The sequence below is a fragment of the Lampetra fluviatilis genome, chromosome 32, assembly GCF_964198595.1.
Source record: "Lampetra fluviatilis chromosome 32, kcLamFluv1.1, whole genome shotgun sequence".
NCBI lineage: Eukaryota > Metazoa > Chordata > Hyperoartia > Petromyzontiformes > Petromyzontidae > Lampetra > Lampetra fluviatilis.
The window spans coordinates 383,800-410,471 of NC_136306.1; the positions used below are offsets into that span (position 1 = coordinate 383,800).

Sequence of the window (26,672 nt, forward strand, 5' to 3'; positions counted from 1 at the left end):
TTAATCTACATTGTCTTATGGTTGTTATTGTTTGACTTGCATCCCACTGGGATTTTTGCACACAGCTTTGAAATGCGGTGTTTTTTCTGGAACACTTTGCTGTTTTTTCCAGGATTTTTTCTGTTGCGTGTAGTCACTTTAAGATGTTTCTTGTTCATGTTTTTGTTTTGTTGCGGTTGTATCCGAGTCAAGAGCAGCATGGCTCACAAGGTTATACCTAATACATGAAACTGAAAAACTGAAACTGGTGCGGGGGGGCCGATCACCCGATTGGCGGGGGCCCAGCTGGAAGTGGCCGAGGAGGAGGTTGGGGGAGAGGAGGTGGGCGTCAGCCCCCACAGCTACGCACGGTGCAAAATAAGTTCTACGTACATACTTGAAGAACAAGGGTCAATGTTAATAACGGAGTGGCAGCCTAGTGAAGGAATGCGTCTGAGTTTGGGGGTAGGGGGGGTGTCAGACGTGGAGGGTGAAATCCGCGCGGATTCTGTCTGGGTCGTTACAATCGCAGCACGACCGTGCAGAGAGGTGGCGACGTTTCGCAGAAGTCCTCGTCCATGCAGTGGATGCAGGCGACCGTCAGAGCTGCGGGCGCCGGAGTCGACCAGGGATGCAAACCCCCTCCGTCGGGGCGGGGCGGGGAACAGCCCTGGGCTACCCTCCCCCGCCCAAGTGGTGAGAGCGCGGACACGGAGCGAGGGAGGAGTGGAACAAGGGAGGAGTGTAGTGAGGAGTGGAGCGAGGTGAGAGGCGCCGCTCCTCCGCGTTCAGTCATGGAGAGCCGCCGCGGGCTGCTCGCTTGCGCCGCGCTGCTCGCCGCTGTGAGCGCTGGCCGCTTCGGTAAGGCGTGGGGGGCACCTGGGAGAGGCGTGGGGGGCACCTGGGAGAGGCGTGGGGGGCACCTGGGAGAGGCGTGGGGGGCACCTGGGAGAGGCGTGGGGGGCATATGGGAGAGGCGTGAGGGGGGCTTGGGAGGAGCCTCTGAGTGCGGATGAGTGGGGAGCGGTGGCGGAGCGGTTAGAGCGCTGTTCCAATACCACTGGCGATTGTCTGATCCGGACCTGGGCATCCCCTCGGGTCAACTGAGGCTTAAATTGGTACCTGGTGCGGTGTGTAAACTTCGCCACTGGTGAAGACAAAGGCGGCTGGGCGTGGTGCTGGTCACAAACCCCCTCGTGTGCTGTTCTGGCCTTGATAAGTGCTACTCGCTAACAGCACTTGCCCCAACAGTCTGTTAAGGCTACACAGGTGATCGTTGTATTTTTGTTGAACTGTACAGGTACAGTACTTGTAGTTTGTGTACGCAGACGTGCAGTGTGCTATCTTCCATGACCATACTTCACCACCCTGGTCATTGCGGGTTGATGGAAGGCGAAGATCACAGATGTGGGAGCAGAGAGCAGAGCAGCAGAGAGCAGAGCAGCAGTGGATTTCACTGCGATGCCAGGAGCCTATAGCACCTGTTACTGCACAGCCTCGAGCACCTGTTACTGCGCAGCCTATAGCACCTGTTACTGTGCAGCCTATAGCACCTGTTATTGCGCAGCCTATAGCATCTGTTATTGCGCAGCCTATAGCACCTGTTACTGCGCAGCCTATAGCACCTGTTACTGCGCAGCCTCTAGCACCTGTTACTGTGCAGCCTATAGCACCTGTTACAGTGTGTAGTGATCCCACATCCCGTGGAGCAAACCCCATTGTTGTTCTGAACTCTTATCCACCTTCAACTCTTACTGACCAGTGTAGTGTCGTAGGTCTCTTCTTCTCTTCTTCCTTCTGCTCGAGGCGTGTGTGTGCGGGTAGCGTGCGTTGCGCACACACTCAGTCAGAGACCAGGTAGTCGCAGGAGGCACCGTCCTTCCCTTTTATTGTTCTGCTCATGCCTCAAACTCCGGCCCCCTTCTCTCACGACCAAGCTGCTGCACGACCTGGCCCAGACACGACCCTGTCCGCGTTGCACCGACGGCGTCGACCGAGACAGCCAACTATAGTCCGTCCACGCAATGATCGGGCGAAGGCGGCAGAGACGAAGGCGGTGACGACAACAGCGACGACGAGACGAGTCCACTCCCAGACCCGGCAGCCTGGAGCTCTCGCGGCTTGGCTCTGCCCTAGCTGCGCCTCCCTTCTCGAACCCACCAGAGGGTTCCAGGGGCTTCCCCATGAGGTCTACTGTGACCCTAGCCCCAGTTCCTCCGCCCTGCTGGCACACCCGTGTATATGCTCAATGGCGTGTGCGCTAAGTGTCCACCTGCAGTTGCAGCTGCTGTACAACAGTCAGCGCAATGTCACGACATCATCTCCCCCCCCTCGTTAACAAAACAGCCATCCCGGCTGTCAATACAGCCGCAGCAACCGGTTGGTAGGCAGGGCAACTCCCTTAACTCGAGGAACATCAACGAGAAAATAAAAAAAACTTCCCCACAATACCATTACAACCGCGGCATCCCCCGCAATCAACAACACATCTCACTACTCCCCGGTGCCTCCCGATAACAAACCAATACTCACCCCAATGCGACACCCCCGATTTCGCGAATTGGCATACTTTGCAGCTCAGCGCCCCCATCCGCGAATCGGCAACTCTCCCACAGGCCCCCCATCTGCGAATTGGCGACACCCCAGATCCTGTCTCAGTGCAAGGGAGAGTCCCCTCATACCGGGACATAGCTCGCGTGATCCGGTCCATGGAGCCGGTCATTCCCGTCAGCAGGTCCTGCTCCTCCGGAACCCAGAGGGCCAAGAGATGATGGAGACAGAGTCCTCGGCGCAAAGGACGTGGCCCCTCACCGCTCGGCAGCGCCTGCTTGGATCCAGTCCCCAAGACCTCGCACTTGGCGGTCTCGGTAGGTCTCAGAGACCCGGTCCGGCTGGGCTTGAGTTGACTCTGCCGGTGGGCCAGCGAGCGCGGGTGACTTTGCAGGTGATCACTCGTCCCCCCGACACTCCTCTGCAGTGTGGCCTGACCGACCACACATGAAGCACTTGGGAGTGGGTCCCCAGGGCAGAGGGAGCTGCCCCTGCTGTGGGTCCTCCCGTGGGGATGTTTTTGTTTGAGTTCCCCGGCCCCCCACGGCCACCACCATATTTTGCAGGCTTCATGTCGTGGCCTCCCACCTTGCCTGCTGCTCTTTCTCCTCGAAGACCTGTATCTTCCTGGCCACCATTGAGGATGAAATTTCAGTGCCGATGGCAGAGGGCAGGGCAACCCTCAGTTTTCTTGCCAGCTCCCGCAGCCTCTCTGCCATTCGAAGGTCGAGCACCCCCTCATCCAAAAGTGGGTCTGCCTCTCGTCCCAGTGCCAGCAGCGCTGTCTGGAAGATGTAGGGTGTCTTGTCCTCCATCTGCCCCCTCTGGAGGAATCTTGTGCGAGCCAAATCAGGAGCAGCTTCTTGCAGCTCCGTCACTCTTCGCACCTCCTTCGCGCGCTCCTGCGCTCGCCTCAAAATGGCGCCCGCTGGCCATGGGAGGTCCTCCGGAGACAAAATGGTGCCCATCATGCTTGGTCCCCCGTCTGGAGCCACTTGCTCTCGCTTCGACGGAAGCTCCCGCTTTTCCCGCTCTCCTCCGTGCTGTCCGTGCCGTCCCCCGCGCCCCTCTCCACATGGCGGTCTTCCGCCATGCTGCTTGGTCAGCGCGTGACCACGGGAAAATCTCAGCCACTCTACCTGTCGACGTACAGCCCCCGCTCTCCCCGTCGACATGAAACTGCTCTCTCTCCGTCAATGTGCAGCCTTTCTCTTCGGCGATGCGCAGCCGCTCCCGCCACCTGGCGTAGCCACTCCCACAGTCGACGCTCGGCCGCTCTCTCTGTCAACGGTCAGCTTTTCTAGCCGTTGATGCGCAGCCGCTCCCGCCGTCTTGCGTAGCCACTCTTGCCGTCGACGCTCAGCTGCTCTCTCTCCGTTAACGTACAGTCGCTCTCTCCGTCGACGCGTAGCCACTCCCGCCGTCGACTCCCAACTGCTCTCCCTTCGTGGATGAGTAGCCGCTCACCCCGCAGATTTTGCTTAGCAGCTGTCCTGCCGATCCGTGGCGGCTCCTCCGCTGCCCAGCAGCCCATGGGCTTTGTAACCGGGATCCCGGGTCCCGGGGCTATCGGAGGGATGACCATCTGGCTGTCCTCATCCCGACGACACGATAGGTGGGTTTTAAATACCCCACTTCTGACACCAAATGTAGTGTCGTAGGTCTCTTCTTCCTTTTGCTCAAGGTTTGTGTGTGTGTGTGGGTGGCGTGCATCGCGCACATACTCAATCAGAGAAGAGGTAGTCGCAGAAGGCACTGTCCTTCCCTTTTATTGTTGTGTTCACGCCACCAACTCCGGCCCTTCCTCTCTCATGACCACGCTGCCACACGACCCGGCCCAGACAAGACCCTGTCCGTGTTGTACCAACGGCGTCAACCGAGACAGCCAACTACTGTCCGACCGCGCAATGATCGGGCGAAGGCGGTGACGACAGCGACGACGAGACGAGTCCACTCCCAGAACTGGCAGCCTGGAGCGCTCGCTCTCTGCTGATTATATTCCCCTCGGCGCGGCTTGGCTCCGCTCGAGCCGTGCCTCCCTTCTCGGACCCATCAGGGGCTTCCCCACGAGGTCTACCGTGACCCTTGCCCCAGTTCCTATACCCTGCCGGCACACCCTTGTATATGCTCAACAGCGTGTGCGCTAAGTGTCCACCTGCAGTTGCAGCTGCTGTACAACAGTCAGCGCTATGTCACTACATATGTATGTATGTTGAACTTCTTTCGCACCGTACGTAGCTAACCCTGCTAATCGGAGGTGTTGTATGGTCAAATATACCGTGCGGTAACATGCCAACATAATGATACAAAATTTGGCACAATAGGAACTTTTAAAGAAAACTAAAAAAACAGCTTTTAGAGTTATTGCATTTTCACCCAGATTCATTGACAAAATGGTTTTGTGAGGTTTCTGTTCTTTGTTATAAAGTGCCCGTCCCTCCCGGAGGACGATCTGTGTGTGGCAGTGCTGCTGCTGTTGCTGCTCAAGAGCAAATTTAATTCAAATCGCCTCCCTCCTCCCCGTCTCACCTCTTGGGCTTTGCCAGAGATGCGCGTGCCGGGTGCCCGTGTGCCGCCGCGAGTGACGCTGCACGTGCCCAGCGGAGCTCGCCAGCTCCTTCGCTTCTATGGCGGGGAACGGGACGTTGACGAGCAAGGTAGAAAGCTGCTACAACCAATTTTTATCTCGTCTTCGTGCACAACACTTGCAAGTGACGAGCCAACGCAATCGGTGAAGGAAAGGAGAGAATAATGCTGCTTCAGGCAGGCTCGTGTGTATTCTGTGGTTGCGAATGGCAGGCGGCAATCGATGTGTTCGGGAGCAAGATGGCAATGTCGAGGTTTGCTGAGCACGACAAGAGAGGGCTTCAGGAGAGAGTTCGCAAAGTTTTGCTATTCCTCCTGCATTGCAGAAGCGCAGACTGCGGTGGTTTACGATATGGTCCATAATCCAGTCTGTTCTCCTGTAATGCGGCAGTTGCGTTCCTGAAGAACACCGTGTAATGGAAAAATTGCATTATAATACATGATATAGGGTAAATAACAGTCCGTGATAACACATGAGATGCGTATGCAGGCTGAACAAAAACGGAGGTGCGTGGGTTGCATCTAGAAGCATCCAGCAGCATCCAACCTTGTGTGATGATGCTATGCTGAGGCAGCCGTATAACGGCTTATTCCTACTCGCGCAACGTCGTTCCGTTCACTCAATCACGATATATCTAATTCGCATCCGCGTTATAAAAAAAATGTGTTCCCTAATGCATTCAACGCTTTATTTCCAATTCGCGTTATGAAAACAACACACGGCGTTATAGAACAGACCGTGTTTGGTTAATTGGTGGTCATTTGTATCTCATAGGTAAGTGTTGATTTGTGTTTTTAAAGTGGCACTGTGTATCTCCACGAGTGTCGCACACACAATCGTCACGATGCATTGTCACATCGCGTTGTTGTCACATGTCGCATGCCAGCAGAGGCTACGGGGCTCGCGCCCCCCCGCGACCTCAAGGTGCGCGTGCTGCCCACCCTGGTGGTGGTCACATGGTCAGACCCCGTGCACGAGGCGGGGCCCGCGGGAGCGGACAAGAGCAAGCGGTAACGGGCAACAGTCACGGCCAGTCATACATGCAGCGGTCATGTTCGTGTGGTCACAGGTGCATACGGAGGAAGCCAGGGATGCTAAGTGACAAGATAGTGCGACTTGAAGGTGTGGACTAGAATGTGGCAAGAAAGCATTGTAAATCGGATACTTTTGATTGATTTATCCTGGAAAAATCCGATGAGCTATGGAGCCCTTTTTCACAGGTAGTCCAATTCGCACAGGTTGGCTACGTACATTGCGAAAGAAGTTCAACATACATATTGTACATACAGATATCCAATATATGTAGCCGGTGTGTTGGAGAGTAAATCTACAACATTTACAATTCGAGTGTGATGTTTCACCAGTAATTACAACTAGCATCATCAGGCTGTCAGCCTGTTAAACCATCTAACCCAAAACCTCTTTTATGGAGGACACTAAACATTTGAGGCTAGGTGTTGTCTGTGCAGCAGTTGCTGAAGTGATGTTGAGTGGCGGTGACGTTACCGGCTTTGGCCAAGGAAATCTTCATCCCGATTTGTTTAGCCTCCCCCTCAGCAGATGCTATGATGTCAAAAATGTAATTTTTATTTAAACAAATATTATTACTCTGCAAAGGGTGTTCAGTCATTGCACATGTTGTTCAGTTGTAAGAATAATGTTGAATACCATCCTTGACAGCTTCTAAGCTTCCTCATAGATCTTAAGGTCGTAAAAGCCGCAAGTATCGTGAGTTCAATCTTGATTTGAAGCTTTCATGACTGTAGGAATCCATACTGTTTAGTTCTTTCGGTAAAGTCATGTAGGTATACAAATAAAAAAAATATATATCACGAAGTTTCGATCGCAACACAAGCGGTCGTCCTCAGGCAGAAAAAATAATCCAGCCGTGGAACTGCTGAACCAGCGAGAGAGCTGTTACAACAAGAGGTTATATATGTGGCGATGGGAACGCAAGCGGGGTCTGAGCTGGAAAGAATTCCATCCCCGGACGCAAGCACGTCAGCTGTGTTAATGAGGGAGATTAGGGAAAGAGAGATTAGCATGAAATGAGCTTCCGTCGCTGCATACGAGTATCATCCCCGCATATGCGCACAACAGCAGTATTAATGGGAGATTAGCACTATGTTGATGGGAGAGATTAGGCAGGGAGATTAGGAGGATTGGTAAGTTAATGTCATTTCTATGTGTAACACAAGCTGCGGCGCTGCCAACTGCGCTGTGAGGCAAATGCGTCCACGCAAGAGAACCACCGCAACGGTGGTCGCGCCAGTGAGACACACAGTCCATCACACAGCCAGAACCATCGATACATCCAGGCTAAGAAAACAGAGGTGGCCATGTTAGTGAGACCCCAGCTCGTGAATGCAAAGGTACCTAACGGGGCAATGCAACTCAGAGAGTCGGAAATAACAGCCAAACGGCAGGGAAGAATGGAAGCACCACAGCAAGTTACGACTTTGCTTGGTTAATAACGTCCTTCCAATGATTTCTCAGCTTATACCCATCTTCTCGGTTGAAATTGTCTCGTGAGTTGTTAATTATCTGTTAATATTCCAAAGTGTATAAGGCTAGCGTGAAGGGGACATTTTTTTAAAATACTCAATTCAAATTAACGTGTTTAATTTAAAATTGTAACAGTTAAGGAATGTTCCTATTTCCATCCTCACATAACAGTTTTCTGCAGTGATATTACTTACAGGCAGAAACCTTCATCTCCTCTTGGCAGAGATACTGCTCATGGATCAACCTGGGTGTTTCGCCCTTTCCTTAGCCCTGGACATTTATCATATCTTCAGCCCCCAGCCCCTTTTTGCAGCTGTACCCTTTTTTGGTTTCCTGAGAAACCATTCGAATGAGTACAGTAAACTCTCTCTCTATCCGCAAGGGTTACGTTCTTGAAAGCGCTCGCGAATGCAGAAACGTTGCTCCAATTGGAAAAGAACCGGGTTACGTTCCTGGTATGAGTGAACATGGGGGGAAATGGTAAATGTTTAACCCAAAAACCTCTGTTATAGAGGACACTAAACCTTTGAGGCTAGGTGTTGTCTGTGCAGCAGTTGCTGAAGTGATGTTGAGTGGCGGTGATGTTACCGGCTTTGGCCTTTGATGATGATGATTTGACAACGATGGAGGTGGTGGTGGTGATGGTGATGAATTCAGAAGGATGACTCATCAGTACATGCTGTTGTTTGATAGCAACGCACAGTTATCATTTTAGCACTCTGGGGAGCGCGAGCCGCAGCACTTTCCCCGGTTGGATTAGCGTTTTTTTAATGGACCTCACAGTCGACTACTAATTTATACCAAAATGTATAAACGAGACGACTGTAAGTTTGTATAAAGTAAAAAATGCACAATAGCCAGTTCAAAGCGGGATTACTGCGAGACTGAGAGCACATTGCGCAGCCGAGGGGACGTGCCTGATCTTCGCAGACAGCTTCAAATGTAACCACATTCTGCGCGCACCTCCCCGGTGTGGGTGGTTTGGCACTACGCACGCTCGTGAATGCTGGCGTCTGGTGCATTGCGCATCGGGAATGAATACACATTTAGTAGCTCGCGAATATGTGAAACTTGCGAATCCAGAACGCGCGCAGAGCGAGGGTTTACTGTAATAGGATAACTCAATTCGGTTTGTGCTGGGAATTTTCACAGCGTTAGGTAAAAGTATTTACGTTAGAAATGTAATAATTATCTGATCAATTACAGTTTGGCACTGCCCGTGTCGGGGTGAGCGCCTCACGAGAGAAATGTTTATTTGTCTCCACCGGTGCACGTTTACGCCTCACAACCAAACGCTTTCACCACTGGTTTAGGGATATGAGGAATAGGGCACATTCATTGTGAAGGCTGCATCATAGCTGACATCTTTTTTGTTGTTCCACCAAATGTGTTGTTGTACGTGTGTTGAATGATTACCTCAACATTACATTTTTGTGACGGTTAAGTTTGCCTTCCTCTTCCACTCTCACAGCTTCTACACCGTTCGCTACCGGCAAATGACGCCTGCTGCACCATGGTACTACCAAACGGCGATGGCGCCGCGCGTGATCATCACCCATGTGACACCAGGGACGCACTACGAGATATCGGCACGTGTTTCCGAAGGAGAGAAGGACGGGCCGTGGTGTACGCCTGTGATGACACGCACGTACGCACGAGCACATCTCGAGGGTAAGAGAACACGGACGTGACGACTAGAAATCATAACTGCTGTATTAATGCGATTGTGCAGGTTGAGAGTCCCTTTATCTGTTACCAGAGACCTGGGGAATATGTGTAGTGAGTCCAACTGAGTCGCATATGTTGTCTTGGGAGCAACACTATTTATTTCACCAACTCAACATAACATAACACAACCTACACTTGGGTGTTGAATGTACATCTAGCCACGCTACGGCAGAACTAGACACGGTTCACTATCCCAGCCTGGACCACAAGCTGGGTCCCGGACCGCGTGGTTAGAGGCTTCTTTAACCCGACGTGGATCTTCTTCACCAGCAACCTGAAGAACCCCGAGCCCCTCACGGGGTCCCCGTTTTTCGGCCTGGGCTGGGGCTGACTCCGCCCCTCGCCCCGCCCACCTTCTAGATCTCTCGAGCTCTTTCCTGAATGCTCCCGAGAGCTCTTTTATACCACGTGACCGCCCAGCGGCCCCTGTCCACCGGTGGCCCCCCTCCAATATCATCCGGCCACGTGTCGGCAGGTCAACCAGCGTATCATGCCCCAACGTAACCCTGGCTGGCTGACACTCCTTCTCGCTTCCTCACCGGGAGCCCACACCGCACATTGTACGCGGTGCCTCCGTGCTGACCAGCGCTCACCCAAGCCCCGCTAGGGCTGGTAAGTGGGCTACACATAATGCCAACACATTATCCACCGTGGCTTCGTAAGCCCGGCACCACACAGTGACATTCACAGTCACTACATATGCAAGGCACAAGTAAGGAAATATATCGTAAATTGTTGCGAGCCGTTGTTAAGTAACAAGCGAATATAGGAAAATAATATCAGTCGAGAGCACACGTGTAGTTGTGAAGCCAAAAAAAGAATAAACTATTATTGAATTTAAATGAATAGTTGCTATTCCTGGTTTTGAAGCGAACGTAAATCTTGTGAAGTTTACGTTTTATAAAGTAACGAGAGTTACTATAAAACGATAGTGTTAGCATTGCATTTGTTTTCTTGGTTCAATTGAACTCGGTCGAGATCGGTCGAGCCCTGCGAGTGCTGACCTAAGCTGCCCGGCGACTGCCGGCCGCGCGGCATCCATCGTTGGCCACGTGTCACGGCGCGTTCCGCGGCGGCACTGCTGGTGCTGGTGGTGATTTACTGTTACAGTAATATTGTGCATAATATAGGTTTTTGGGTTAGATCGCGTAAATATATATTAATGTATATAAATAAATAAGTCCTCTCCCACCTGAAGACGATTGCTTGCGTGCCGATCGAAACGTCGTGATCTATTATTTTTACTACCTACGTGACTTTACCGAAAGAACCAAAGAGTATTGATTCCTGCAGTCACGAAAGCTTCAAATCAAGATTATATAATTGTGTCGTTAAAACCCGCCACCACCTGACACAGCCAACTAGTAAGGGTTGTCACGTAAACAGAATATGCCAATTCGTCACTAGTACAGCACACCGGTGTGTTGGAGAGCCAAGCCACAACATTTACAATCTGAGTACGACGTTTCGCCAGTCATTACAACTAGCTTCATCAGGCGACAGACAGATTTGTGGAGAAGTCTTACTGTTTCGTTCCTTATGTAATGTGAGCATAAGCGGGGTTCGCTGCTGGGCTCTGGGCCAATCATACGGCCCGGGGTATTGGGGGGCGGAGCCAGTATGGGGGCGTATGTGAAGGTCCGCTGCTCACCTCGGGTCCAATCGGAAGCGAGGTGAGTGGGGGCGGAACCTAGGGGCGGAGCCAGCAGGGCGCTATGGGGAGGCCGGATCTGGAAGGTTCGGAAGGGCGTGGTGAGAGGGAGGAGACAGGATCACGTGGTGAAGGGGATATAGCTGGGAGCCCGGAAGGGCTCCAGGTCAGTTGGTAGAGTCACGAAGCTGGACCACGTTGGGTGGCGGGAGGGAATCCGCACCATCAGCCACGTGGCTGCAGGAGCTTCGGCACACCGTCGGCCAGCGGTGTGCGGAGCGGGGGTGCGGAAGGACTGACGAGAGCGCGCATGCGGGGCGCGCGCGAGGAGCAGCTGGTCCGCTGTCGGGACCAGCGGGGTGTGGGTGTCAACCCGAATAAAGAGTGACGGAGACCAAGCAGTGCGTGGGGAAGTCCGTTATTACACTTATATAGAGGCGTAGATGTGTTGACCACCCTTCTGCGCTCTTACACAATATGGGGGGGGGGGGATTAGTGAGTCAACTTACATTAGGCATGTGCATTATGCATGTGCATTATGCGAGCCCTTCTGAACTTGTCCTTCCAGTCTATTGTGATTATTATAATAGCCCTACCAACGGTAATCCTTATTGAAGCATGCTGCCATTTGTAGGCATCTACGCCTCTATATAAGGAACGAAAAAGTAAGACTTCTCCACAAATCTGGCTGTCGCCTGATGAAGCTATTTGTAATGACTGGCGAAACGTCGTACTCAGTTTGTAAATGTGGCTTGGCTCTCCAACACACCGGTGTGCTGTACTAGTGACGAATTGGAATGTTCTGTTTACGTGACAACCCTTACTAGTTGGCTGTGTCGGGTGGTGGTGGGTTTTAACGACACATTTATATATTTACGCGATCTAACCCAAAAACCTCTGTTATGGATGATATTGGTCGCGAACGTCTACGTGTTAAACAGTAATATTGTGGTTATATATTGTAAATGTTTATCGTCACAAGTGTTCATTGTTATAGTAACTATAGCTCATTGTTCGTGTAAATATGTAAAGGTTGGAAAAACTGTTTTCTAATCTATATATAAATTGTACATCTCGATTACAAAACAACTAATGAAATAAATACGTCATACTTAATCATACCTTGAATTTACGTGTGTATATATTTACTTTATATAGCGTGACCCTTCTAGAGCCTTCAACCGTCACGATTACGATTTCGTTGGAAATGAGCCCTCACCCTGAGCACGTAATATGATCTGCATATATTTCAGAGGACCATTCCATGAGCTCGGCAAACCAGCAGACCGAGAGACGTGGGCTGCGTCCCTCGGAGTGGACTCACAAAAAGGCGCTGCCCGGACGCGGCGAAAGGCTCCAGCAGCGTCGCAGGAATGAGAAAGTGACGCCAACGCAACGGCGCACGGAGGCGCACGGGGCCAACCCTGGGCCACCGCCGCTCATGGAATTTCCCGCTCCCACCATCGGTCCAAATCCCGCGCAGCCCGACGGCTCGACGGGTCACCTGTGGGTATGCCGTCACTTTAAATCTGTCGTCGAGCGGGAAGTTTAGTCTGTTCGACTTTCAACCTCGAATATGCTCCTTGAGAAAATGCGACGTCGATGTGTTTTAAGAAGGTTTGGGGGGGCTCCTGCTTTTAAACCTTTGTGCCAGGAGCCTGAGATGTGTGCCATGGCATTCTGCGTGCAATTAAAAAGGCACACACGAGTTCCTTGGCCCGAGCCCTTGGCTCCCTGCCTCTTAGTTTCACTCTGCATTCCCTCCACATCTGGTTTTGCTTTCTGCTGTAAGGGTTTTCCCATGCCGCCAACTTTCCATTAAAGCATCGAGCGAGGCTCCGTGCACCACTGCGCGTGGAGAAAATATCACCAGCTTGTGTGTGAATCATGTGAGAGTACCTGGGATGGATACTGTCTTATTATTTATTACTTGCGCCTATTTACCCAGTAAAGCCTTAATCAGGCTCAAGTCTTTTTAAGGAGGTTCCTGCCAAGTTTTTTCTTCCACAGGATGTTGCTGCCGCTGCTGCTGCTGTGTGTAACCCCAATAGAGTAATTAGCAGGTAATGTTGCAGCTTTTGGATGTTTGGGCCGCAGCCAGTTAGTGTTGTGTGATTTTATAGCTCTTTTAAGCTTTTCTTGGTTTTCAGTCGAAGTCAGTATGAGTTAGATGTAAATATATTAAGCGATTAGCATGTTTTTGGTTGCTAAAAGTTAAGTCAATTGAAATATCTATTAAAACATACTTTCCCATACAGTCTTTGTTACAAAGAGTTGACATTTGACCTGTATATATAGTATTAACACAGTCTCTGCGTGTGTGTGTGTATGTGTGTCTTCACATGTACGCATTAGCTGATTGACACGGAACAAAACCTCCTGTTTACAAAAGACGGAAATGTGGTTTATGACGACAAAGGCCTTCCCATTAGGCTGTGTGTGGCTGAGGATGGACACACAATCATCTGTGAGTGATTCACACTGTCACACTATCACATTGATGCATATTGTCACACTGCCACTGTGGTTCACAATGTCACAGTGCACACAAACAGACTGTCGCAGAGATTCACACTGTTTGTGTGAATCACTGTGACACTATGAAACGGTTTCACAGTGCACACAACACAGAGGCACCCTTCACTTAGTGGAGGATGGTTCAGGCATGCCAAGTTCACCATCTAAATGTAACAAACACTGTAACATCCACTTTGCAACAAACAACACTAAGCACCGATTACGACATAACATCACGTATATAAGAGTAGTGTAATAGTTGCAAAATTTTTATTTTTATTATTTTTAAATCCAGTACAGTTGTGAAATGCACGAGTGTGGTTCAGTGATCAGGGGCAAGAAGGGTTAAAACGACACCACATCGCGCTGCTGGCATCGCGTCCGGGAGGGCAACTCACAGTGGGTGATCCGTGAAGGAACGATGTCGAGAGAAATCGAGCATCACGTTTCAAGTTTTAGGCAAAGATGGTCTCATTTGCTAGAGTGACCTGGGTCACAAAACGACTAAAGTCAATAACATCACGACTAAGTACAGCGACGAAGCAGCTCGTAATCGGAACTTCGAGGATGCGTTGCGCGAGTCAACCGTGGGACGCTGCGCGAAATGTGGTCATCGATTGTGCATGAAACCCGACCACGTTCATGTCCTCGCACGGTCGTCTCCAGCCACGTGCTCTCCTCTCGCCCTGGTTTAAATCTGGCGGCATCAACGACGAGTTTCCCGCTGCCCCTCTGCGTTTAGCCGACGCGCTGCTCTGTCCGCGCGGCCTCGTTTGGGGGCCCCACTGGAGCCGCGCACAGAGAGCCACCTCGCTCTGATTAAATAACACAGAAACAAGATACTCTTTCAACATTTATTTATCTTCAAATTATTCTACATTCAATAACCGCCTATGAAAAAAAGTATGTGAACCTTTAGATTCAGTAACTGGTGACACCCCGTTGAGCAGCAATGACTGCCACTAAGCTTTACCTGTAACCGTTGGTCAGTGTCTTCTCTCACATCGGATTCGAGGAATGTTGGCCCATTCCTGCTTACAGAATTCCTTTAACTCGGTGACATTTGAGGGTTGCCTTGCATGGACAGCTCGCTTCAGGTCCTGCCACAACATTTCGATGGGGTTTAGGTCCGGACTTTGACCTGGCCCATTGTAAAACGCAGAATTTCTTCTTCTGCAGCCATTCTTTTGCAGAGCTTCTTGTATGTTTAGGATCATTGTCTTGCTGCAAGACCCACTTTTGGTTCAGCTTCAGCTCACGGTCAATCTATGTGCTCTTTGGCGAACATCAGACGAGCAGCAATGTTATTTTTGGAGAGCAGTGGTTTCCTCCTTCGTATTCTTACATGAAGACCCTTCTTCAGTCTTTTTCTGATGGATGCATCATGAACACTCACACGAGCCAAGGCCAGAGTGGCCTGCAGGTACTTGGATTTCTCTGGGATTTTTTGCGACTTCCTTGATGATTTTACAGTTTGTTTTTGAAGAGATTTTGGTAGGACGACCACTCCTGGGTAGAGTGACTGTGGTCTTGAGCTCAACCTCAAATGAGTACATGTTTCCATGTATGGAGGCATGTTGGTGAGGCATCACATTAACATGTGATCATGTATGAAAGCATTTTGGTATGATACATTGACTTGTAATCAAGTATGTAAACATGTTGACATGTCAGCGCAGTATATCAACATGTGTCAGCGTGTAGACATGCCAGCCTTGTTGGTATGTCAGCATGAAGGCTTTATCATTCTTCCTCACATGTATGTTACGTAATCATGTTACATAATCGTACATGTTACGTAATCATGTATGGTGTCCTGTCCTCCTCAATCTGGTTCTCTGAACAGCATCTGTACATACTTACGTGTGCCAGTAAAGCGAATGGCATGAGTTCAGCAGTTTCCACTGGGTGATGGTTTAGGAAACTAATTCTTATAATGCTATTTTCTCTTCTCCACAAAGAGAAAAGATCCCCCGTATAGCCTTAACAGACTGTTAGGGCAAGTGTTGTTAGCAAGCACCTATGAAGGCCGACATGGTACACGAGGGTGTGGGTGACTAACACCACGCCAGGCCGCCTTTGTCTCCCCAATGCCAGTGTTTTAACACACTGTACCAGGTACTCATTTGAGGCTGAGTCTTCCTAGGGGAAGCCCAAGACTGGTTCAGATAATCACCACTGGTGTTGGCCACGAGCGGGAATCGAACTCGGGTCACCGGGTTCATAGCGTAGCGTAGCGCTAACCTCTACACTACCGCTCCCCACTCTGCCACGCACAGAGACAGACAGACACGCAGTAAAATCATTGCACTCGTGGTGTCTGTTCTGCGCTAAACGCGGGGGCTATAGGGACCGAGGGGAGGGGCCGTGTTGGAGGGAATATGAAGGAGGGGCTGTGGGGCGGTGAACTTTGGGAGGTGAACTTTGTGCCGCGCAAAGCCCCTTGCTAAGCTTTCTTGTCCCTCGGTTCACTTTCAATTTCCTCTCGCACGACAAACACACCGTTTAACTGAGCGCTTGCCACGCGCGTTCATTTCTAGTGAGTATTTTTTTAAATTAAAATAGTTGCAAGAATCAAAGTTAAATGTGAGGGGATAAAAACAATATCTTTAAAGTATGAAACCAATCAATGAATCGCACCTCCGATTAGCTCGTGTGGCGACATACATTGCGAAAGAAGTTTAAAAATATGTACAACTCTGACTGGATGCCTAACAACGATCTGTAAATAGAAAAGAGTGACAGTAAACTGACACCAAGGATACAAAACCAGCGACAATAGTCAATCATTACAGCGTCGATAAATATTGCCAGCGTATTGGTGTCATAAGTGCGTGTGAGGATATTTTGTCCCATCGTGCTGCATCTGGAGTTTCCAGAGCTCTTTGAACCACTTCGAGCTGACCGAATAGTTTATGAGGCCAAATTCGGTTATGGGCAAAAAAAACAATTTGAGCAAAGTATTTTTCCACATGTTTTCCCAATCGTGAAGCTCCGGTAAGTGTCTGAGTAACGGTAATAAATGAATGAGAACACTGCTGCTGCTTGCGGGGATGAATCGGTTCACTGCATTCCAGACCTTGACTCCCAGTAGAAAAAAAAACAACGCCACAACATGTGAGCCATGATCCCAAACATATGCAATGAAAGTATGGAAACAGATGAATTTCCGCGTTTTCTAACGCATCGCGGCTACGGACGGTTTCGACAAAGTGGGCCTAAACGCCGTGTAATTGTTGTTATCCCTGCAAAAGATGACTATCGGCTGCTACCCAACATTGTTCACGGTAGCGTTTAAGAGAAACGTTGACCAGTACCTTGCAACTGCAGCAGGGCCCACGGGGTGTGAGAGGGTCCCAGGTGCTGGGGGTTGAACAGGAGGCCCCATTCCATTCCTTGAGCATGCCCCCCCCCACCCAATGCCACCCACGCCACTGACTTGATTAATAACATTTCAACAACACAGTTGGAGAGTCATATTTATGAAATTCACCCCCTCTATTTAAGACCAAAACAGGAGGTGGATTGCGCCACAATTTTGGCTGTCACCTGATGGTTGTAATTACCGACGAAACGTCACGTTACTCGAATTGTAAATGTTGTGAGTTTACTCTCTAACTGGTAACTAATTGGCATGATTTTTTTACATCACAAACCTTACTAATTGATTGTATCGCTGGTGGCGGATTTAATGACGCATTTATATTTATGTGATCTAACCCAAAAACCTCTATTATGGATAATATTGGTAGCAAAAGCCTACATGTTAAACGGACAGCTGAGTAGATATGAGTCTGCATATTATTGACAAATCCATCCTTTAAATGATGATGCGATGAATGGTTTACATTTATGAAGCTTCTGTAAAAAATAGATGTTAGTGTGAATTACTCTTTGGTTCTTTCGGTAAAGTCACGTAGAAATAAAATAAATAATAGAATACGACGTTTCGATTGCAACACATGCAACCGTCATCAGGTGTGAATGAATGCAAGCTCGGAGAGAGACACATATACAGAGAGAGAGAGACAAACACAGACATGGAGAAAGACATACAGAGAGAGAGAGAGACAGAGAGACACACAGAGACACACACACGCAGAGAGAAACACACACAGACACACAGATAAACAATGCCTCTGTGACGAGGCATTTCCATAAAGAGAGGGGGGGGGCAGAGAAATTATCATGTCAATGAGAGCGGTAGGAGGAGAGAAATTGGAAGTTTACAAATCTAGTAAAATTTAGAGAGCGGTAAGAGATAAAAAAAAAATTTCAACGTGGAAAGAAAATTTTTAGGAATCAACCTTTAAACTTAAACAGTATTTTGTTGGTTTTACAAATTAAGCCCAACGGTAAATAATCGCAACTGCATTTTCCTGTTTGAATCGTTCCCCAACGATATAACAACTTTGCGTGCTTTCGCCACCTGCGTCACGGTAAACACTCGTTGTGTTTGTTCTCGCGTGCGCTTCGTGCACGTCCCAGCGAGCTCATGTTCATCATCCACGCGTGCGTCCCGTGTGCAGCGGAAGCCCGGCAGCCCGTGCTGACGCGCGCAGGCACGCTCGTCGCCGGATTCGACGGCCGAGCGGTCGGCGGCGAAAATAAAACCGTGCCGAGCCACTCGGAGTCGGAGGGAGGCCTCATCCGGCGCACGGCACCGGCCGTGGCGCTAGCGCCAGGGTCGGAGTTCATCGACGGAGACGAAGGCAGTGTATCAGACGGTGTGGCGGTGGGCTACGGAACGGCTCCACGGGCGACGGAGGAGGGCGCTGCGGACCGCTCTCGCCCCTCAGGTGGAGCTGCGATCGCCGTTGTCGCGATTCGCTCATGTCCGACGTCGCGCATTACGGGAGCCCGTTATGTTGAAACGTGATCGTCAGTTTAACACGTAGGCGATCGTATTTGCTTCTCCTCTTGTAAGCGGTGTAGCAGGAGGCAGGGTGGTGCAGTGGTGACACTTTTGCTCCACAGCAAGAAGGACCTGGGTTTGACTCTTTTTCAGGAGGGTATATTGAGTCGACTTTCAGGGGCTTTTCAATGTATGTCACTGTTTGATATGTTATATTGGCTGCATAGTCTTAATAAATGAAAATCGACATTTTTAAGTCACCAACTCACTCCCACTGGGTGAGGGAGTCGGGGGAGAGCGGCTGCCAAACGCCATACAAGGAGGCCACCTCAGTGGTGACGTTGGCTTGACGTTCAAGTGACCGAGAGCAAATCGTCCTTGTGTCTTGTCCATCTCATCACCCCGCATTCATTCCTGTGTGGTACTCATTATTATTCTCTTCAGAATCTGATCAGATCTGATACAATTTTTTTATGTTAAGTTAAAACCTGGTCACCCCTTCCGATTGGCTGATTGAACCATCTTCATCCAGATGATTGATAGAAGCCAGGTTTCATTATTTACTTGCTCGTTTTGTTTGTGCGAATACGCACCTTTTACTCTCGTATACCATGCGATTCCCTGCTGAAGAGAGGGTGCAAGCCCTAATGATGGTATCAGCACTCTTTTGTGGTAGGCATACTATGTTCACGGTGTGCAGGTGTGTCTTGGCCTGTAGCCATGACGGTGCGTGACAATGAAAGCGTTGCGTGTGGCTCTCATTGCAGAGCCACGTGTGAAGTTGCTGAAGAAGGAAGCGGGGTCACTCTGTTCCATCTCCGATGCTCTCGAGCAGATCCAGAACCATTTGGAAACCAAGAAAAACATTCAGCTTTCAAGAACCTTTAGGTATTTAAGGGACACAAAAATAGAAGAGAGCTCTGGAAAAGTAACGATTGCTGGCACGATGGGAGCACAGCCAATCGAGCCTATAGTCGTGGCTGTTGAAGGCTGCCCCTCCTTCGTGGTCTTGGAATGGAGCCCCGAGGAGATGCCTCCTGGGGAGACGGACACTGGCAGTGCTACCGGTAAGAATCGCTCCGCTGCACACCTCACTATCAGCAACTGCATCTTTGTGCCATCACTGGCATCATCGCGGCCAACCTCCATCACGAACAGTCAAAACAACTCTGTGGTTAGACCCAGGTCTGAGGAATTAATGTGGGGCACGTGTGGAACCGCTGTAGCGTTGCACACACACAGCCGTGCGGCACTCTCGTGCACGGCAGAGAAACGCAGTGGAGCTGCCTTCGCATCTGCCTGGATACTTTTGGTGTCTGCGGGAGAGTTTTTGTGACCAAGGTGTAAAGTCTGGCTCATAGTACCGAATACAATGGAAAACCACCACCTGAACGTTTGGTCAAAAATGTTGTATTGAACGATGGGGGGCATGCGGTAGGAATGGCCCTATGATCGAGCGGGCGTGAGTTGGCCTCGCTCCAAAACCCTGCTCACTTTCTGGCTTCCACTCACAACTTTGGGTCATGGATGCACGAAATGGGGCCTCTACGGTTCCTATCTCGTGACAGTGCTTCAGGAAAAATATTATCAAAACAACGGCCACGTGTAACATGTTCACTCGACGACTTTAGACGCCTGTCAGAGAGACACCGCAGGAACACAGACAGCAGGGTGTGTGAGCCCTAGGGCAGTTTGAAAGCAGAGCCGGAATTATAACGATGAAATAAAGAGCAGGCCGAAAGCAGAGTTGGAGTGCTTCTGGAAATCTGAACTCCGGCATGAGAAGGAACGCAGCGGTGTGCCTTGAGAGCAGAGTTTGTATTCAGTGCGTACTGCCTGCCACGACAAGTGGTTCAGAAACACGATCACGAATGAAAATTATGGAACAAAAGCTGAGAGTGTGCTAAGAGGCATGGAGAGATGTATGCTTGGAATTACTATAAACCAAACTAAACTTTTTATTTTATTTTACCAGGTAAGGCCCACTGAGCTATGTCGCTCTTTTTTCAGAAGTGGGCCTGGTCACAAATGATAGCTCAACGAAGTGGCTTATCATGTGTAAATGTATAGCAGCCAAATACTCTAAATGCATGTTTCTAGATTTGGAGGGAAAAACCGGAGGACCCGGAGAAAAATCCACACGACCACTGGTAGAGAGAATGCAAACTCCAAATATACAGGTGTCAGGGTCGGGATCGAACCCACGACATCTCACCACACGTGGATTAGAGGGTTTGGGCAGTACACGCCATTAGCAGGGATGATGGCTGATAGTCCAAAATAATAACGGAGTGGTGGCCAACTCATCCGAGAGGCCACCCACCGTGGAGACGGAATGATGAAGTCAGGTGCTGGACAGATTGTTACATCGCAGGATCATGAGAGGTGGCTGCAGCTTGGAGAGGCCTTCATCCAGCAGTGGCTTGACCATAGCCGATGATGAGGGTGTGATAGGCTTTCAGAAATGGGTAAGCGTAAAAATGTGTGTTTTTTAAGACATTGGTACGTGTTGTTCCCTCGGATGGAGGCAATTCCCATGCTCCTTGGCTCGAGTCCTCCTCGGTTGGGGTCCCTCGTGTTTCTCGCGGCAAAAACAAAAACCCAAGCACTCACCTGGCATCGCCAGGCTTGGATGCGACAACGAGTATCGGCCACTTGTTACCGGAGTTTAACGGTGGGGTTTGTTTTCTCCGTATGTGTGTGTGAACAGGTTACGTGGTCCAAGTAGCGAATTCATCAGGGATGAACCAGCACAGATGGCTGACAGCGGGATTCACCAACAGCAGTTTCCTCCCAGTGGAGAACCTCCAACCCAACGAGAAGTAGAAAATCCACGCCCACATGGCAGCAGCGCACTCTAGAACATATAGAGGGAACTTTACTCCGCTGTTTACCACTGCAGCTGGTATAGTCATTATCATCATCGCAACTGGTCGTAATGATTCACAGCCAACCGAGGGTGGATAGAACCGTGCAGATATATTTCCCTCACGTTTTCACATTGAATGGAAAAAAGACGTCTGTGCACGCAGATTAGAATGAGCTCGCAAGATGCTCGCATTTCTTTCTCGTTTTGTGATTCTGAAATTACACACGGAGTAATTTCCTCCTCGGGTACGTTTGGAATTTGGCCGCTTCACATTGACGTGTACCGCGACAAACACGAGGGACCCCGACGAGGACTCGAGCCAAGGTGCACGGGAACTGCCTCCATTCGAGGGAACAAAACTCTACGAGTACCAACGCCTTTAATAAAAAAAAAATCACGCTTTCACATTACTGAAAGTGTATCACATCCTCATCATCGGCTATGGTCAATCCACTGCTGGACGAAGGCCTCCGCAAGCTGCCGCCACCTCTCACGATCCTGCGGTGTTACAATCCGTTCAGATATTACAACGGCAAACTTACGGCAGTGAAGCAGACGTGATATTTATCCAATTTCGCTCAATGTATACTGCGTACGTCCTTTCAGGTGTACATTTTCCTCGGCTTTCCCTTGAAAAACAGATGTGTTGGGTCAATGGCATGCCGCACGTTGGTAACGTTCAATTCACTCTTAACGCTGCATTTTATTTCAGATACTTCTTCAAAGTTAAAATCGACAGCCAATCAAAGCCTGAGGCCTCCTCGAATATTGTGACGTTTGTCACCGGATCAGGTAATTAACATGACGGGAAAATTGACTGCATCACACTTCAATGACTTTAGCCTTAGGGATCATTTAACAAAGCGTGATGTTTATTTGCCTCAGAGTGGACTGCCAAGTCTCTACATTGCAAAGCCTTGCCAATCAATATATTCTGTCGCTTAAACCCACGTTTGCTAAACTCTATACCACCAAAGTGATATATTTTTTATTTGCAGAGAGCAAGGAAGTTACTGACAAATCTGCAGGTAAGGTGATGTTTTTTAAAATAGCATTCGTGTAAATTTGCGTTAATCTAGTTACGAAGCGGTGCTGCTGCTACTGCACTTTACCTTCGCAGCACGGAGCACTCCACCGTGCAGGCTCTGTCTTGGTATTAGTTATTTTAGTCCATATTACTTTTTGCTGGAAAAATACCAGTGAGATGGTAACAGACTCGCAAATTGGTGCCTCCGCTATGGGGGCGGGAGAAGCCATGAGTGGACGCTGCCTTCTCCGTCGTGTTGTTCAATTTGTACGTAGATTATGTCGAGTTATCGTGGACCTCCGATGAGCACGGTTGGCTACGCATGGTGTGAAAGAAGTTCAGCATACATCACCTTCTGATGTAAATAACAGTTAACGGGCTTCATGTTTGTGTGCGTATCACGAGCGCATTCGGCAGAGCTGTCCCTAGGGTACGGAGGTTCGGGGCGACCGCACCGGGCCCCACGCGTTGGGGGGCCTCATCACGGTGTCAAATGTGATAGTTCCCATTTAGTTTGAAGGCGTGAGGGGGCAGCGGGATTTGGGCGGGGGGGGGGGGTAGCCCACACAGCGTGGTTTGCCCCTGGCTCCGCACCCCCCTATGGACGGCTCTGGCCTTTATTGATCTTTGTGTTGGGGTCGTGTTGGTTGCTCTGCTCGGCACGTCCCAGCTTGGCCTGTGTTATTTCACCAAAACATATTATTGGGATGTGCATAGTTACGCCAGTGTGCGCGCCATTGGACATTTTTTGTATTTTAAGGCCCAAAACATTGTTTTTAGCCGTAATGAAATGAAAGCTGGTGAGGTCATTATCCTTCAACAAGTTTGTGTGTGTGCATTGTCTAAGTTTTGGCTGGACAGTCTCCAGTTCAGAAGGCAGCCTGTGCCTCGTGCTTGTCGGTAGCCGCCCGCTGTGATTGAGAAAGGTTGCCTACTTGGCAGTGTCGACGGGCTCACACAGGAACAGCTGTGAGAAGACTTAAAATCCCAAACAGGCTGGGGGTTGGCTGCCTGTTGGCCCATAATTTGAAATGTCGACACGCCGCGATTGCCACCGTGGCATTGTGCAATTCCCTCCGCAGCCTCGGCGTGGCCAGGGAAGACGCCCCCCCCCCCCTCCAACACACTCGCTTGAACGTGGAGATATTTTCACTCTTGAGATCACCGACTACAGAGTGAGATATAACCACTCTGCCGTGGTTGGGGGGGGGGGGCGAATGAGTTTTAACAAGGCAGAGCGTGGCTTTGCTTCTGCTGCTTTTGCAGCTGCTGCTGTGTGTATCACTGTGCATGAAACATGCTGGCCCCTGTTTGCTATATCCGTTGTGTACGCGTGCAGGAGTGTCATCCGTGTGGACCCCATTTGCATTCCATGCGGATCCCGGCGCACCCAGCGCCTGCGTCGGGAAGCGCTACGTGAAGCGCACACTGCAGAACAAGCTCGTGGGCGTGTCGCTGTGCAACTCCCTCCGCTACAAGATCTACCTGGGGGAAGACCTCCGGGGTAACCACGGATCACTCGGTCACTCAGCCCCCATAGCAGTCCCAGTCCCATCAGGCAGTCCCCATCGCAGTGACCTATGCACTGCAACCACAGCTGCCGTCTGTATTCAATTACTCAATCGGGATTATACACGGCTACCGCTGCCCCCCGACTGACAGACTAAAGCTCGCTTACAGTCCAGGTGCTGAGTCACCTTTTGCTGCACAGGGACAGCTGCCACTGGGGATGCCCGAATGGTAAGGGCATTCGATCAAACCCAAATCATGATCGTAGGAACTGCAAGTGTTGCCAAGACCCTCCCCGCTGAACACAGCTCTCGGAACGCAAACTTTTTTTTCCACCTTAGGAGGAATGCAATCTGACCACAGGGCTAGACAGCCACATTAAGGGCAATAATAATAATGATGATGAACCCCCGTGTGCTGTGTTTCGTGACCCAGGCACGTTTTATGCCTTGGGAGATGCTGACGGACGTGGTGAGGACCACTGCGAGTTTGTGGACTCCCCGTGGGATGGGAAAACGGGACCATTGCAGCCACTGGATAACCTCGCAAGCATAGACGGTGAGTGCATGGGGAGGCCTCGCCAAGGCGCCGGAGCGCAATAGAGTGGGCCCCGTTAAATCTGGAGGGATTGTTCGCGCGTGAGCCCAACGCAGCCAAATGGGGAGCAATGATCAGCCAATGGACAGCGTCGATTCCATGAACGGTTGCGTGTGAATCGTTGTGGTCAAGCTTGGGATCGAGCTTGATCATGGAATTGAAATCGCTATTATTTCTATCGATTTCCTGTTCAATAACTCGGCCCAGGGTAGCCTTACTTGGGCACGACTCACCTACCTCACACTGTCATGATGTATCCCTCCATACTCCACGGACTCATTCGCCACCCTTCACATTCCTGCGACACGACGGTAACGTGACGTATACGCGCGCGTGTGTGTGGTGTCCCCGCATCGTCGTCATTGTGCTCTGTCAGGGTACCATCGCAGCAAGAGGCAGCAGAGGCTGACACGAGGCGTGTTGGGGCCTGAGTCCGGGCTATACCACGCGGACTGGTACGAGTGTGGGGTCGCCATCCCAGGCTCCTGGTGACGATGGTGGGAGAGCGGGCGAGAGAGCTTCACGCGCGGCACGGTCTGTACACATCGTGTCTGTGTGCCGTCTGATCTACAGCGACTTTGACTTAAGATATATTTTAACGGTACGCACGTACTCATTTGCAGTCCAGCGTAATGAATTTCGAACCGTGTATCAATCTATCGAGGACCTTTCCTGCATTCTCATTCCATTGTTATTCTGCTTTGTCTCATTCTAAAAAAATTATAATATATGTTTCACTTGCGCATCTGTTTATTTTTCCAAAACCGCAAATGGCATTGCGTGGCCCCTTTACTAAGCAGCGGTACAGCCACATTATTGTCCCACCTCCATTCCCGCATGGCCGTACCACGGTGATGTGTCATATGACATGAGCTACTTTGTAATAAGCTGTAGGCAGTGCCGCAGTGGAGAGCCTAATCCTCTGCAGGCCAATGCTCCGCCACCTACACGTTCTCTCTGTGCCAATGGGAGTCTGAACACGCCTGCATGTTGTGACGAAATGTTAACTACCTCGCCTGGTATGCAGGAGGTCGTAGGTTTGATCCCGATTCTGACGCATGTATATTTGGAGTTTGAATTTTCTCCCCGTGGTCGGGTTAATTTTCATTGAGAAACACGCGTTTAGAGTATTTGGCTGCTATACATTTCCACATGATCAGCCACTTCGTTGAGCTGTGATCCGTGGGCAGTTCGCTTGTGTAAAAGAGCTACATAGTTCAGTGGGCCTTTACCTGGTAAAATTAATAAAAACACTTATTAGTAATCGTCTATCTGTGCCCAAGCCACGTGGAAGTGCTGCCACCTGCTGGATCTTCCGGTAATAGCAGAGCCCAGCCAGTCGGAGAGTGGAGTGGCCGAGACTCCAGCTGCACGTAGGGGCAGGCACATTGTTGTTGCATGGCCGTTGTTTGTTATGGCTTCAACTGCAAACACATCTGACGTGGTGCCATCGCATTTCAATCCCGGAATCAATAGTTTGGTTCTCTGTGTCTTTTGTGTGTCCAGTTTAATTAGCTTCCTTTGTATTATACAATTGCAACGTTGTGCATGAAATATGCATAGATATGCAAATTAGTTGCATTCCTCTTGATCTACACACAGCTGTTTGTTTTGCCTATGATGTTGCTCCCTTCTAATAATGATCAGAAGGTGAAGTTTTTTGCAGCTAATTCCAACAGTGTGCATTCTTTGTTGTTGTACCGTACAGTTGCAGTACGTATATTATCATTGCATAAAATAAAAATGTTTATGCAGCATACACGGTGTTTGTGTTATGATTGAAGAGATAGCAGTTTTATTTGGTTATTTAGGAAATGTATTTAATCAGCTGTATAATTTGCGTGATGGATTCCAAAAATAGCAGCACCTTCACTACTCCAAAATCAAATATTCAATTCGGTCAATTTTATGAAACACAATCTACGTTGGCGGAGAGCTCACAGCTGATGATTTGTTGTCACATTTTTGCTTGGGCTCTTCAACTCTCCTCTGGTTTTGTTCATAAACCTAATCATTTGCCCCCACGTGACAACTTTTCCCGTACCTCCGATGAGCACAGTTGGCTACGTTCAGTGCGAAAGAAGTTCAACATTGCTCTCCGATAACGCGGCAGGTGTTGCGTTCCTGAAGAACACTGCGTTATGGGAAAATCGCGTTATAATAAATAAATAATACGGGTAAAGCACAGCGATAACACTTGAGATGTGTACACAGGCTGAACAAAGACTGAGGCACGTGGGTAGCATCTAGAAGCATCCAGCAGCATCCCGCCTTGTGTGATGCTACGCCGAGGCAGCC

At 49.9% G+C, this 26,672-nt stretch overlaps 1 protein-coding gene across 3 annotated transcripts; it reads left to right on the plus strand.

Annotated features, from left to right (window-relative positions):
- Positions 1-711: 711 nt before the first annotated feature.
- Positions 712-26,060, plus strand: LOC144943799 (uncharacterized). 3 transcript variants are annotated; one of them, XM_078871643.1, is made up of 14 exons: positions 712-743; positions 5,076-5,186; positions 6,003-6,126; positions 9,093-9,292; positions 12,254-12,510; positions 13,356-13,467; positions 18,047-18,316; positions 19,140-19,439; positions 21,083-21,194; positions 21,954-22,033; positions 22,240-22,269; positions 23,608-23,772; positions 24,213-24,335; positions 24,751-26,060. In XM_078871643.1, exons 2-14 carry the CDS (start codon positions 5,078-5,080, stop codon positions 24,864-24,866), a joined length of 1,998 nt encoding a protein of 665 aa, XP_078727769.1. In that variant the 5' UTR covers positions 712-743; positions 5,076-5,077; the 3' UTR covers positions 24,867-26,060. The 3 variants fall into 3 exon arrangements, with proteins under 3 accessions (XP_078727769.1, XP_078727767.1, XP_078727768.1); XM_078871641.1 differs by having other exon boundaries at positions 721-840; XM_078871642.1 differs by having other exon boundaries at positions 721-840; positions 6,006-6,126.
- Positions 26,061-26,672: the final 612 nt, after the last annotated feature.